General features: G+C 40.2%; 1 protein-coding gene across 1 annotated transcript in view; it reads right to left on the bottom strand.

Moving 5' to 3' along the window:
* Positions 1-14943, bottom strand: part of LOC124716919 (acid phosphatase type 7-like) — a 186348-nt gene that overhangs the window by 53851 nt on the left and 117554 nt on the right. Inside the window, exons 6-7 of the mRNA XM_047243490.1 lie at positions 12105-12202; positions 6229-6406 (exon numbers count right to left, since the gene is read on the bottom strand). Of these exons, the coding sequence (XP_047099446.1) occupies positions 6229-6406; positions 12105-12202 (276 nt within the window). The remainder of the gene's footprint in view (positions 1-6228; positions 6407-12104; positions 12203-14943) is intronic.

Here is a 14943-nt window from a genome sequence, read left to right as displayed (position 1 = left end):
CATTAAGCTTTTTCAGTGTGGTTTTTGGGATGTAAATTTTCTTTGAGTACCAGTACTGTATTATCTCATGTTTGGTTCTTTATAATGGCATAATGCCATACGTGCTAGAAGATGAAAACGTGCACTTGAAATGCAGCGATAGCCAATACTGTGGAATTAAACACTTAGTTTCAAATACATTGACTGCCTCAGCGGAAAAGATTAATAAAAGCCAAATTTCTTTAGCAAACCGGCAATACTTGGTAACACCCCCTCCCCCCTGCGACGAGGGATTGCGATAGGTCAAAAATATTTGAAAAACTGAATTTTCAAAAATATGTTCATTTTGTAGAGCACACCTTTCTGAAGAATCTGATAGATAAAATGTGTGTACGAGGAAATGTAAGACATGTTATTTGAGCTTAAGTGTGCCAAAGTGGAGTGCCACGCCTCTTCAGACAGCATTCTTCTATCGAACGTCACTGTAATTTGCTCTGTGGAATTGAAATGTGTATATTTTGTAATGGATGTCATCAAACTATATTCAGGATAGTGGAAATTAAAATGCCCTGTGGTGCCTCTCCTGCTCCCAGACGGTCAGTTTGACATCCTGCCGCCGCCCCCCCCCCCCCCTTTTTTTAATAATAAGCTCGCAATTAATATTGGACACGATTATTTGTAATCGGAAGAACAAGAACTCTTCAGAAAATTTGCACTCTTTGTTGTCTACTAGCTAATAACTTGCTGTTTTGTGTGACATACAATTAAATGTAGGATACATGAAACCAGTTAAGACAAGAGACAAACAAGACCATACAGATTTCTTCAATACTTAGCTCCTATCATTTTTTCTCTCTCTAATCTTGCTACAGCTTTACACAGCGTGCTTTCCTTTCTGCGAAAGAATCTATTACCTTATCAAAGTTGGTCAAACGTTTTGCTGCATGAAAAATCAAAATGTCGTCTAATACTGAACACAAATAGCACCCAAGACTGGTGTGGTTTCTCGGTCTGATTATGTCTATTTTGTCACTGTCTGCTCGATAAAACAAAATAGGCCTTTGTAATATTGCAGCAATTTTAACACACAGAAAATAAATGAGACTGCTTTGACACGAATGACAGAATATAATACACGAAGTACCAATATCAAACACCTGTTAGTCCTACAACAAGCAAAAAGCTTTATGTTAGGAAATAGCTTCACATTTCATTCATATGCTCCAGTTTCCCCAAGCACGAGATCAAAAAGTATTAGCATGAAATTTTTATATAAATTTGGAATCGTGATATTCTTCCATAATTTGAGTGAAGTCCCCATTTCTTCTCCTTCCTCGTTCTAACAAACAATCTTATCACTAATTCTGTAACTATTCCTGCCACTTTCAAAGTTATTCGCTGAGTAACTTCACTAATCCTGTCAGAATCCTCGGTTTTGTTATCCCGCGATTATTCTCCAGTCAGGCACTGTTAAATGTTCATAGAACACATTTTCCGCGCTGCTTCCAGAACAGAACTTAAGGGGCTGCTAGCCTGGGACTGTACAACTGGCCCTCACTAGTGTGGGGATCTGGCCAAAAATTTTCTGTCAAAATTTCATTTTCTTGGGTACACCGAGAAGATAATATGTAATCTTTCTCGTTTATTTCCACTCTGGTTGTCTGAATCTATGGATTTCACTAGTAAATATAATAACGCTGATCATTCACAAACCCAGTCAACCATGTAATCAGACAGCGATTGGCAGTCATCCGTTCAGCTTCATTCCGCTCAGCTCGCATAGCCCCATCCCCTTTTGTCTGGAGGAAAGTTTATTTCTAAGAACAAGGAGAATTCCCCTGACAGACATCACATACACTATGTACGCATTCAAAAACCAACCTATGATTCATTCAGAAATAAACTTAGAAGGTGTTCAAAAATGTTATAAAACCAACATGGATGTGTTCAAAATCATATGAATAATCAATAGACCAACGTGAGCTGGATACTAGGCGCTTTGTGAAACAAGGTTCTATCCTTCAAGAATATGAATATGGCCCCCCTCCCCCGAAACTGCCACCCAGGTCAGACAGATAACTCTGTTTGCCGCTGGGTCGCAGGTAGGAACAACAAAAAGACACTCACAATCATAGCTTCTGGCCATTAAGGCCTTCGTCAACAATAGACGCACATACGCACACACTCACACAAATACAACTCACACACATGACCACAGACTCACGCAACTGAAACCACACTGTGAGCAGCAGCACCAGTGCCTGATGGGAGTGGGACTGGGTGGGGCTAAGGAGGAGGCTGGGGTGGGGTGGGGAGGGGGGGGGTAGTATGGTGGGGGTGGAGGACAGTGAAGTGCTGCAGCTTAGATGGAGGGCAGGGGTGAGGTGGAGAGGGGCGAGGGGAAGTAGCAGAAAAGGAGAGAAATAAGAAGACTGAGTTTGGTGGTGGAATGACTGGAATGGGAACAGGGAAAGGGCTAGATGGGTGAGGGCAGTGAGTAATAAAGGTTGAAGCCGTGAGGGTTACGGGAACATAGGATGTATTGCATGTAAAGTTCCCATCTGCACAATTCAGAAAAGGTGGTGGTGGCAGGAAGGATCCATATAGCATAGGCTGTGATACAGTCATTGAGATGAGGAATATCATGTTTGGCAGCATGTTCAGCAACTGTGTGGTCCACTTGTTTTGGTCACAGTTTGTCTGTGGCCATTCATATGGACAGACAGCTTGTTGGTTGTCATGCCTACATAGAATGCAGCACAGTGGTTGCAGCTTAGCTTCTAGCCCACATGACTGGTTTCACAGGTAGCCCTGCCTTTGATGGGATAAGTGATGTTAGTGACCAGACAGTAGTAAGTGGTGTTGGGAGGATGTATGGGACAGGTCTTTCATGTAGGTCTATTAAAGGGGTGCACCATTTCCCGTATTTTTGTGCGTTAACTCCCGCACTTTTCTGGTGCCACACGATCTTTTATCTCATCCTACAAACCCCTCCTCACCCACACACTTTCTCTATCCTATCCCAGTTCACACCCACCACCAGTTCCAGTCACATCTGCCGCCCCCCCTTCTCATTTATCCACCCTCAAACTTGATACCCACAGTAACATATATATTTTTATTAGTTATTCTTTACTTTGATCTTTGTGACTTGTCACTTCTCGCCAGTTTTAGTAAACTTTCGTCTTTCATCTTGTTTCCCCCTTTTGCATCCATTTCTTCATTTTCATGAATTTTCATAGGTATTTGGTAGTATTTTTGTGAAATTTTTCGGACACAATTCTGTATTATTTAAGTAATTTTTCTCATTTTTCCGCCACCATGGATCCCTGCACCTTCCATTTGGGTCAATCAGAAAAGTTGACTTATCCCTAGCCAGATCCCAGTCCGACATACTGTTCCTGCATCACTGTCTGGCTCACGGAATCCCCCTAACGGCCTTACTACCAAAATGATCTCCACCTGTTCAGATTCCGCCAATCCTTATCCTTCACCACATCAACCAAGCCCAAACCTCCTTGCAGTACATTCTCACCATCCGCATAATTCTCCTACTGCACAATACCAAATTCCTGGAACACATAACACACATTTAAACTCTTGCCCTGCAGTAACTTTAGCAACATGCACAATGTCACCACAAAAAGCTCTTCATCCTTCACTTACTACTCCTGCCTTTGAGGACCACTGTCCACCACCTCCACAACAAGCTCCAAACCTCCCCACACCCCCTCATAGCTGACCAACCCTGTCTCACAGACCTACTACACTTACCCCACCCTCCAAAACTCACTCCCACCACCACACAGAATCCAGAACCTTAAAGAGACCCACAACAGAGTCGTGAACCTTTCCTCAAGAATCCTCAGCCCCACAGAAATACAAGTCCTTTCCAAACGACTCACCTTTTTCCCCCGCTCACGAATTCAATCATGCTGGACTTGTTAAAAACCTTATCTCGGTCTCTACAGTGTGAACACTTTTTACCACTAACTCTGCCAATCAGACTCAACCAAAGACCTTGACTAACTCATTTCACTCTTCCACCCAACCATGATCCACCCCCACTGTCCCAAAATCACTCCCTGTTAATTTTCCAGAATTTCTTAACCTCTAACCTTGCCTCACCATCACTCCCCAAATCCCTCAACATGCAAACCAACCTTACATCTACAGAAAGATCTGCAATCTGCCATCTAAAAACTGGTCCCGATCTTATAATCCTACCTGCAGACAAAGGCTTCACCACTGTTGTTATGAATCAGAAGGATTGCCAGGCGGAAGGACTCTGCCAGCTATCAAATACTTCCACCTACAAACCTCGCCACAGTGACCTCATTCCAGTGATCCAACAGGATCTCCTGTCACTACTCAAATCCTTAGGCCCATCCCAGAACCTCTCCCCGGAGTCCATCTCTCTACTCACCCATACCAATTCCTGCACTCCTACCTTCTACATGCTTCCTAAAGCCCTTAAACCTATCCACCCGAGATGCCCCATAGTGGCCGGTTACTGTGCCCCCACTGAGAGAATCTCTGCTCTCATAGACCAACACCATCAACCTGTTACCCAGTACCCACCCTCCTACACAAAATATACCAACCACTTCCTCCACCGACTCTCCACGTTCCCTGTCCCTTAAGTACACGGTGCCCTGCTCGTCACTACTGAACACTACCATTCTTAATGCCCATGGCCTTACCGCTATTGAACACTACCTTTCCTAATGCTTGATGGATTCCAACACGACAACCTCCTTCCTAGTCGCCATGACCAACTATACCCTCACACACAATTACTTCTCCTTTGAAGGCGTTACCTACAAACAAACCCGCAATGGCATCATCTTCTGCTAACCTTTTCATGGGGACAGTTGAAGAGTCCTTCCTAAAAACCCAGAAACCTAAACTCCTCACCTGGTTCAGATTCATTGATGACCTCTTTGCTATCTGGATCAAAGGTAAGGACACACTACCCACATTCCTCTAGAACCTCAACAACTTCTCCCTCCCCATTTGCTTCACCTGGTCCTACTCAACCCAACAAGCCTCCTTCCTAGATGTTGACCTTCACCTCAGAGATGGCTACATCAGTACCTCCATCCATATCAAACCTACTAACCACCAGCAATACCTCCACTTCGACAGCTGCCACCTGTTCCACACCAAGAAGTCCCTTCCATACTGCCGAGTCACCTGTGGTTGTCGCATCTGCAGTGAGGAGCAGTCCCTCTCAAAATATACCGAGGGTCTCATTGAAGCATTCACTGACCGTAATTAACATCCCATCCTTGTACAAAAACAAATCTCCCTATCTTTCCCATCTCCCACCACCTCCCCAAGTCCCACTGTCTGGACACAGAGGAGCTTTCCCCTCTCTAACTCAGGACCACCCAGGACCAGAGCAACTGAATTACATTCTCTGCCAGGGTTTCAATTACCTCTCATCATGCCCTGAAATGAGAAACCTAGATGCAAGACCTGTCCCATACATCCTCCCACCACCACCACCACCACCACCACCACCACCACCACCACCTGGTCACTAACATCACCTATCCCAGCAAAGGCAGGGCTACATGTGAAACCAGTCATGTGGTCTACACGCGAAGCTGTAACCACTGTGCTCCTTTCTATGTGGGCACAACAACAAACTAGCTGTCTGTCCGCATGAATGGCCAACAACAACGAAACGAGTGGACCACTCTGTTGCTGAACGCGCTGCCAAACATGATATCCTTCATTTCAGACTGCTTTACAGCCTGTGCCATATGGATCCTTCCCAGTAACACCAGCTTTTCCGAACTGCGCAGATGGGAACTTTCCCTGCAATTCATCTTACGTTCTCATAACCCTCCTGGCCTCAACTTTCATTAGTCACTGCAAACACCTTCTGTCACATGGCACTGACAGGGAGAGGTGACACTAAGCCTTGAAATAAAATAGAGTCATTCACCACGTTCCATAAATCCTATACTGAAACACCGTGATTGAATAAATGATTACATGAATCACGAACTGCTTGTATTAAATTGCAACTTTTTAGAACAATTTATTGTATTTATGGAAAATAGATTTCATTATCTCAGTAAATTTTCATCAACATGTATACAGCAGAAAACAATAAATGTTTGTTAACGCAACACTGAAATTCATTTTTACCCCTATTCATTTCAATTACAGTTATTATAGTCACTGTATGTGGCAGTTTGATACCTATCTATACTAATTTGTTAGAAATCATCTTACCTTCAGATCTTCAACAAGCCATTCAAATTGCATAACTGGAAGTTTTATACCATATTCCAAGAAATAATAAAATTCCGTTGACAAAGCAATAAAATGCACCATACCCATATCAAAACTGTGCATTAGACTTTCATATGGTCCAGGCATTGAGAAACGTGCCCTGTATTCACTGAAGTTTCTGGAACAAGTACAAAAATATGCACAAAAGTTGTATACGGAAACTGCATGAAAACAGAGGTTCTAACAATACACCTGATTCTTGAAATTATAATCAGACTGTGAAATGTTTACAATTGCTTTCAGTATAGAATTCCAAGGCCTTCACATACAAGTAAAAAATACACGAGTCTCTCCTCCCTCCCCCCCCCCTCTTCTGTTAATTTCACTGAATATAATAATGAATAGTAACACTATTCAAAGATGACTTAGATTAATCTAAGTTCTTGCACCAAAGAAATTCCTATTTCAAAACATTTGCAATAATATTATGATTTCAACAAATAAACCATTTGCCTTTTTCTCTTTTACACTGTTGATGTATGTACATAATAATTCATCAGTTATATTAAATAAATCCCAATTCAATGCTGAAGCAAACAGAGGGTACTAGGCAAGCTCTACAACATAAACACTTTTACGTTTCTCACAGAATTAATGAATGCAGAAAGAGAGTGAGCGATGTCGTGCTGCAGTTGCGACATTAAAGTTACAATTTGTGTAAGAACATGGAATGTCCTATGCAGTTATCTGAATCACTTAATATTGGCCACTCTCTATAACTTTTGTTATTTAGTATTTTTTCCACAAGGCTGCATTACTTTCTGAATGCTCTGTATTAAACCCAACCGTCTCTTTCAAATAACTTTCCTGCTGCAATAATATCGTGTTCAGTGACCAATGTAGGCACTGTCCTGGAGCTTAACATTCAAAGCAACTGAACTTAATGACTGTGGTGGAGTGACACACACAGATCTTTTTCGTAGCACTGGAGACATTTTCTAAAAGCACCAATACACTGGCAAGCCCTCTTGCTTCTTATAGTGCAGCAACTCTTCTTGTTAATAAAACTGACAGCTATAGCACAACTGACAGGAGTAGTTGGAGGTCTTTGCTAGAGGAAGTACAAAGTTTTGTCAAGCTCACAGCAGCACATACTAATGTGGCTGGTTCGAACATAGTGAAATTGCAGATCTTTCCTGGTACCCTTCATGAACAGAGGAAGCATGCAGTCCTACAACATAAATAACATTGATTTTTTCCTACACTCTAAGTTACTTACACATTTGGGCATTTGAAAACACACACATGCATACACAGAAACAAAAAATATAAATACAACAACTTTACAACAGTAACAGCTGCATAGGTACTAAAACTGCATTCTTAATCTTACATGACTGTGCACCATCAGCTATCCCTGCTCAATGGGACAAGTGAGTAGAAATACAGTGTGTACCAAAAATACTTTGACAAACTTTGGAGAAAGGTTCCCAATACCAAGAATTTAACGTATATCATGTGAACATGTTAGGTAATGCTTTATTCCTGAGTTGTTACTGAAAGAACATATCATGTGACATAATTAATAGAACACATAGTGTGATGTATCTGATAGAAGTCACCAAGCTGATTAATTCTTCCAACTGTTTTACTGAGTATGCCCTAGACAAACCGACTAATCACTTGTTTTATGCACGAGGCGATGCCGCGGATTTTGGTTTCGTCTCTTAGCTTCTATGGCAATGAAAAACTGTGATGACATCAGATGATAAGAAAATAAACATCTTTTTTTCTGCTGTTTTCATTTCTTTTTCTTTACCCACTCAGCAGTGTTTATTATTTATCAGTTTAAATAATATCAATTTCAGAGGTAAACAGCTCCGTTTTTGGGCACAAGGATGTGGGAATCAACTTGCGTCAGCAATATCATCTGAAGGAAGGAAGACCAGACGATGACAACTCGGGTCGACGGGGCGCTCGACGTCACGGTCATCGGAGAGGAAGTTAAGAGTTTAACGTCTCAGTGACATCGCCGTCATTAGAGGTGGAACACAGGCTCTGATGGTTTTCAAAGATTGGGAAGGAAATCGGCCATGTCCTCCTAAATGAACCATTCCAGCATGTGCCTGGGGTGATACAGGGAAATCACAGAAAACCTACATCTGGGCGGCCAGATGTGGATTTGAATTGCCATCTTCCCGAATGTGAGTCCAGTGTGCTGATCACTGTGCCATCTCAATCGGTATCATCATCTGAGACAGAGCACAGTGAAACTGTTTTGAAGTAAGGACTTACTGAAAGAGGACTCTGATTAAAACATTGAAAAACTTCACTAACAGTAGTAAAAAATAAGCCTCTCTTTTACGAATATGGCAATAATAGCAATGTAATAAAAAACCTACAAAATGTTTGTTTTGTGTTTGTCACATGAGTGATGCAGGGACTGAGTATGATCTGACAGCTGTTCTTCAGAGAGCATGGTAAAATATTCACCAGCTCAAGGACTGTCTATCATAAGAAGCAGCCCAACGCTACATTGTATTTCTGTGACTACTGTTTGAATGACTGAAAAAGAATAACAGACTCTGAAAATTGCAATGTAAATATTCATTCCGAGTTCAGTTCCAGTTAATCCACAACTGCTTTCAGATATACGTTGAGTAAAGTTTTATTATTTGTCAAGTACTTGATAAGTTGCGATATGCAATAAATTTATTTGAACAATGAACACACAAAAATATGGCTGTGTAGCACATTTTACTGAAGGTGTTTTTCTTGGAACTATTTTGTGTTATGTCTACAGAAGATTAACTCAAACAGTACTTATTGATCTTTCAGAATTAAAGTGAAAATGGCGTGGCTCTGAGCACTATGGGACTTAACATCTGAGGTCATCAGTCCCCTAGACTTAGAACTACTTAAACCTAACTAACCTAAGGACATCACACACATCCATGCCCGAGGTAGGATTCGAACCTGCGACCGTAGCAGTTGCGCAGTTCTGGACTGAAGTGCCTAGAACCACTCGGCCACACTGGCCGGCAAAGTGAAAAAGGAAATGACATCAAACTGAAATAGTTCAATTATTGCGGGTACTGATATATCGTGACAAAGTGAATTTTTTACAAATTATTTCAATATTTTCTGAAACAAAAGAAGCTTAAGTTATCTATCTGTGAGAAATATTGTACATAATTAGCTGGAAAAAGATCAGGAAGAGAATATATCTGTTAAAAAATTCAACTGAGAATAATTTATTGATACACGGAGATTAACACATGTTGCTGCACAGTGCTTTTACTATACAGTATCTCTGGTTCCTATATCAACAGATAATCAGCTGCACAGATATTATGAAGACCTTTAATAGCGAGTTTTTCCTAGACAAAGACAGAATAATTTATGCAGATATTCCACCTAAGAAACATTAGACTCACCTGCAAACAAAACACAGTTTGGATAAAAAGTGGTTAATGATCTTTAAACAGTGGAGTTTTCTAATTTTGAACACCGAATACGAACTTGGTGCACCCCACAGCTACTTTTATGCTACATACAAGGGTCGTAACTCTTTAACCAGTACGGCCACATTGTGTCAGCACTGGAACTAGTCAGGGGTGAGGGGTCGTGCAGGGTGGAGTGGGTGAAGGGAGAAAGAAGGAGCAGAATGTTAAGGATGGCAGCCCGATAGGTGGAAAGGTGAGGTGCAAGCATACAGGTTAAGAAAGTGGCACCAATGAGCTCGTTCTGGCCACGGGCAGTGGGTGTTGTGTGCAGCGCACGTGGACATGGAGGAATGAACCGAAATGAGGAGAGGAACAGAGAGACTGCAGAGGAGAGGATGTGAGAGAGTATCAGTGCAGTTAGGGGCATGGGGAATGGGTCATGCTCGGGCTAGCACAGACCGAGGCCAGAAGGATTACGAGATTGATTGTACTGTGAGGACAACTCCAGTCTATTATTCAAAGAAGCTGGAGTTGGGGGTAGGATCCAGATGACATGGATTGGAAAGCAGCCAATGAGCAGCATTTTCTGTTACAGGGTGATCAAATCTGCTGTTGGTCACAGTTTAGTGGTGGGTAGAGAGCTGGTTTAATGTCGTGCCCATGTAAAATGCTGTGCAGAAATTGCAGCAGGACTGCATTCACCGTAGCCCTTCCTGTGATACAATGGTATAAGAAAGACTGACAGTACGGAGTAGGATGTGCTGGGCGAGTGTATCAGTGATAGGTCTCGCACATTCATCTTCTTGACCCATTTGCCAAGCAGTCTGATGTAGGTGTGGCGTAACAGTGGACTAGAATATTATGCACATTAGGAAGGCAGCAAAATGTCACTGTGTGGGATGGGAAGGATTGTGCGTGGGACATTCCTCATTTCCAGGCACAATGGCAAGTTTTCCACCACAGTGAGGCGTACGATTGTTCCAGTCCTCAATGTTATTGGATAACTGGTGAGGTGGTGAGCAGAGGCTCTGCAGCTGGTTCTTGGTGTGGTCAGAGGATTAGTGGCTTGCGTGATTTGTCACTGAAGTTGGACGAGATTTGTGTGGTGGGGAAAAGGGGGACGGGGAGGGGGGGGGGGGGGGGGGGGGGTTATAATGCCTATTTAGATGAAACATCCTTCCTTGTATCAACAAGTCCAAATACTGCTTAAGTGACTCAAAAAAATTAGTTGCATTATGAAGATGCACTGGGCACTGTGTACCATGACTAACGTACAGAAGCACATGGTTTGGACTGCATTACTGTATTGTTCAATGCTTTATCTATGCGGACGCCTGCAAGAATTAAGTCACACAACTGCAGCTATATTTTAATAATATCCCATGGAAACGTCCAAAACCATTTAGCACCAACTGCTGATCTTTGAATGGGTACTAGTATCCATGATCTCAACCACTTGCTGTAAAGGCAGAAAGAGGGACCACTTAAACGTTTACTATGAGTTGTTTATATTGCGAACAATTTCTGTGAGTTGGCTCCAAACAAATGACATGCCACTGTACAATGCTCCTTCAATAAACACTTGACAGTACAACATGTCTCCCATGTGTTTTTACATGATATTTTCTTCATTATTCTGGTGTAAGGAACCCATCCCAAGTTAGTTAAACTATTTCTAAAGCACCTCATATAATGTGAACTACACAGATAAGTTTAAAAAATTGACACTGTATTTTCGATCACAACATAAATAAAAACAAAAAAGCAGTTATAATGTTACTGCTTCACAAGATAGAAAAATGTAAATGACCAATTTCTAGAACACTATATTAATAATTACACATTTGCTATTTTCTCAAACAGAAGTCACACACACACACACACACACACACACACACACACACACACACTCAGAGAGAGAAACATGCCAACAACAGTAAACACAGTGAAAGTGCCGAAGCATTATGTGACAGAATACAACTGAACTGAGGAGTAAGAAAGACACTGAAGTTCTCATCAACTAGTGTGGAGTAAAATAACATAAAACAAGTAACCTGTAAAAAAAACCCTCACACCACAATGAAGATACAGAACATTTTCCTTAAAATAGTAAAGATGTGCTATAAAGAAATGAGTATATATAATTCACACAGACTACAGCAAAAGCACCTTAATTTCTATGGAGACAAAACAAATCCAAATAATTTACACATCAAACAACAGAATACTGAACAATATGAAGAAGCTGCATGTCCGTCTGAAACCTACATCACAACATTTCAATTTTCAACACAAGCTCACATTTCAATTCTGTCCTCATTTCTTTACACACACACACACACACACACACACACACACACACACACACAGTGAATTCTGTTTCTTCACATGCAGATCCCTCGAGACAATCATGCAACAAATAAGTCCAACCTTTTCTCCTCATGGTTACCGGGACAAGTCATGTATGGAACATAGGCTGCTATTGGTTCTATCTGTCTCATAAATTCATCTCCTAGAGCACCACTTTCCTGTAACAGAGATTAAGTAGGAAACTTAGCAAAGCTGCCTTTTCATGAGATTTTATTTGCTGTAAAATCTCATCCAGAGGACAGGAATAGATAGAAAGGGCCTCCTTTCATCATATTGATACTTTTCACTTGGCACACAAGACTATCATTATTTTCCAGACAATGTGGCTGACTGGGATGTTGAGAATACACTGAAACAGTATCCTTTTGGCTTATTCCAAAGATCATTTGTCATATTCCATAGATCATTTGCCATATTTCTTGTTTGTTCTTACAATTGTTTCTTTTGAAAAACAAGCAGATCAACATCTCAATAGTTTTGCAATTTCCATTCATTAATGGCTTATAGCACTATTTTATGGGGTAGCTCATCGCTTCCAGAAACAAAATAATGATTTCAAAATACTGGCCACTGAGAATAATACAAAGTGTTCACCCACAATGATCTTGTAGATGGTTCTTCAAGGAGTTAGCCATTTTAACCATTCTTGATGCTATGTATATTCATTAATGAAATTTGAAATAAATAATTCATGACAATTTGGGGGAAAAAAAAGTGCTATCAACTGCAACAACACTGGAACAAGGAAGAAAATGACCTCCATTATTTTTTCATACGAATGTCAGTTGTTCAAGAAGGCACTCCATATGCAGCCACATAAATCTTTGATCATTTGTCCAATAACAAAATCTCTGACAGACAGAAAGGTGAATTTTAAATCTAGCCTAAAATCATTTCTTATGGACAACTCTTCCTGTTCTGTAGATATATTTTTAATTCTAAAGTGGTAGCACATGTAGCCAAAACAAACTATCTTTGAGTACAGGAGTACTATTATAGACAAACTAGCTTTAGCATCCACTGCTTTGCTTTCATAAGCTGTAAGTCTGCGAGATTTTTTTTTTTTTTTGTTTTGTTTTTCTTTAGTAAAATTCTTTACATTGTTTGCAATTTGCAGCACCTAAACTTTTTATGCTATCTAAGGCCATAGAAGCATGGTCTTTTCCAAATGGACTTCTGACCAAAAAGCAGTTCTCGTAGCTGGAGTCTAAGTCTTTGTTAATCATGGCTTTTGTGGGCTTGTGGTTAGTGGTGATATTCCCACAGAAACTTTCATTCCTCAACACACATTTTTTAATCTAACCGGGAATTGAAACACTAATTTTCATATATTTAGCTTTAAAGTTATTTAATATAATGAAATATTTTCTTAGAAAAAATTTATTCCCTATTTCACCACCCTTAGTGACAAGTTCCAAAAAACATTGACACACACTTTTTTTCACAACTGTCATAATCTTAGTTTCGAAAATTTTTTCATTACGAAATAGATTCATAAAATTGTTCATCCACTATCTCACCCACTTAGGGGGTTGAATCTCCAAAAAACACAGAAGGATGTCCATTTTATATTTCTAGTGAAGTCCAATATCAATTTTCATAGATACATCTTTAAACCTACTTTAGTAGTTCTTTAGCAAAGATAATTCAGCCACTAGTTTCTCTCTTAATGGCTGAATTTCCAAAAATGCTGAAACATTTTTGTTTTCTAAGAAATCAAATTGCAAATTTTCATTGTTTAGCTTAAAAATTGCCTTAACAGTAACGTTATCAAAAAGCTTTTCATTCCCAATTTCACCTCCTTAGGAAAGGAATTTCAAACAGTCTTTTCTGAAATAACGCCTAAGCCCTCTCCAAATTTCCAGTTTCTATCATTGGCAGTTTGGGCTGAGTGATGAGTGAGTGAATCAGACTGGCCCTATTCCACTGCCCTTTGGGATTTAATTCCCAAAAACAGTGAGACAAATATTTTTTTTTATTTCCAACCAAGAAACCAAATAAAAATTTTCATAAAAATGCTTTCATAATGAAATATTTTCATAAAGCATTTCATCCCATGTTTCACTCCCTTGGGGGTTGGATTTCTGGAATCACTGAAACCCATTTTTTTTTATCCCAGAAGGCTAATACCAATTTTAATGGATATGGCTTTAAAATGTTTAAGTAGTCTTTTTTTTTTTTTTTTTTTTTTTTTTTTTTTTTTTTTTTTTTTTTTTTTAGAGGGAAAACCAATTTCACCCGCATTTCAACCCTATAGGGGTTACATTTCCAAAAAGGCTGAAACACAAATTTATTTATTTATGACCGAGAAACCAAAAATCTATTTTCATACGTTTAGCTTCAAGACTGTCTTAATAGTGACATTTTTCAAAAATCCTTTTATCCCCTGTTTTGAAAAATCACTTCTTAAACAATGTCTACAGTATAAAATCAACATCCCCTTCTAATCACAAATTGCACTGGGCAACGGTTAGTCGGTCAGTTAGTCAGGACATTGCCTCTCATTGTTATTAAATTTAAGCACATGTAGCATGTTCCTGTTGCCTGCAAACTGATCCATTACACATTTCAGTAGAAACTGTGCAAATGATCTACAGAACACTGACTAATTCTTTGTTTTCTAACATTGTTATACTGAACAAGAAAATACAACTGTCATTTCAATTTTATTTATTAGGCTACACAAGTTAGATGTGCTGCATCCGTTGTGAAATGATCACACGAACATTCTCACTCCCACAGAAGAGGTTCTGGGTGTCCACAAAGCACAGACACCCGTCAGGATCATCATATTGTAAAGGCAGCAGTGGCAGATCACACAGCAACCACAGTACAGATAAGAGGGCTCACGAGCCCAGACGTGTCGACACAAACTGTCGGGAACTAGTTATCGGCAGTA

The sequence above is a fragment of the Schistocerca piceifrons genome, chromosome 9 (genome assembly GCF_021461385.2).
Source record: "Schistocerca piceifrons isolate TAMUIC-IGC-003096 chromosome 9, iqSchPice1.1, whole genome shotgun sequence".
Taxonomy (NCBI): Eukaryota; Metazoa; Arthropoda; class Insecta; order Orthoptera; family Acrididae; genus Schistocerca; species Schistocerca piceifrons.
The sequence above is the reverse complement of the archived record's forward strand: the minus strand, read 5'-3'. Positions and strand labels throughout refer to the sequence as shown.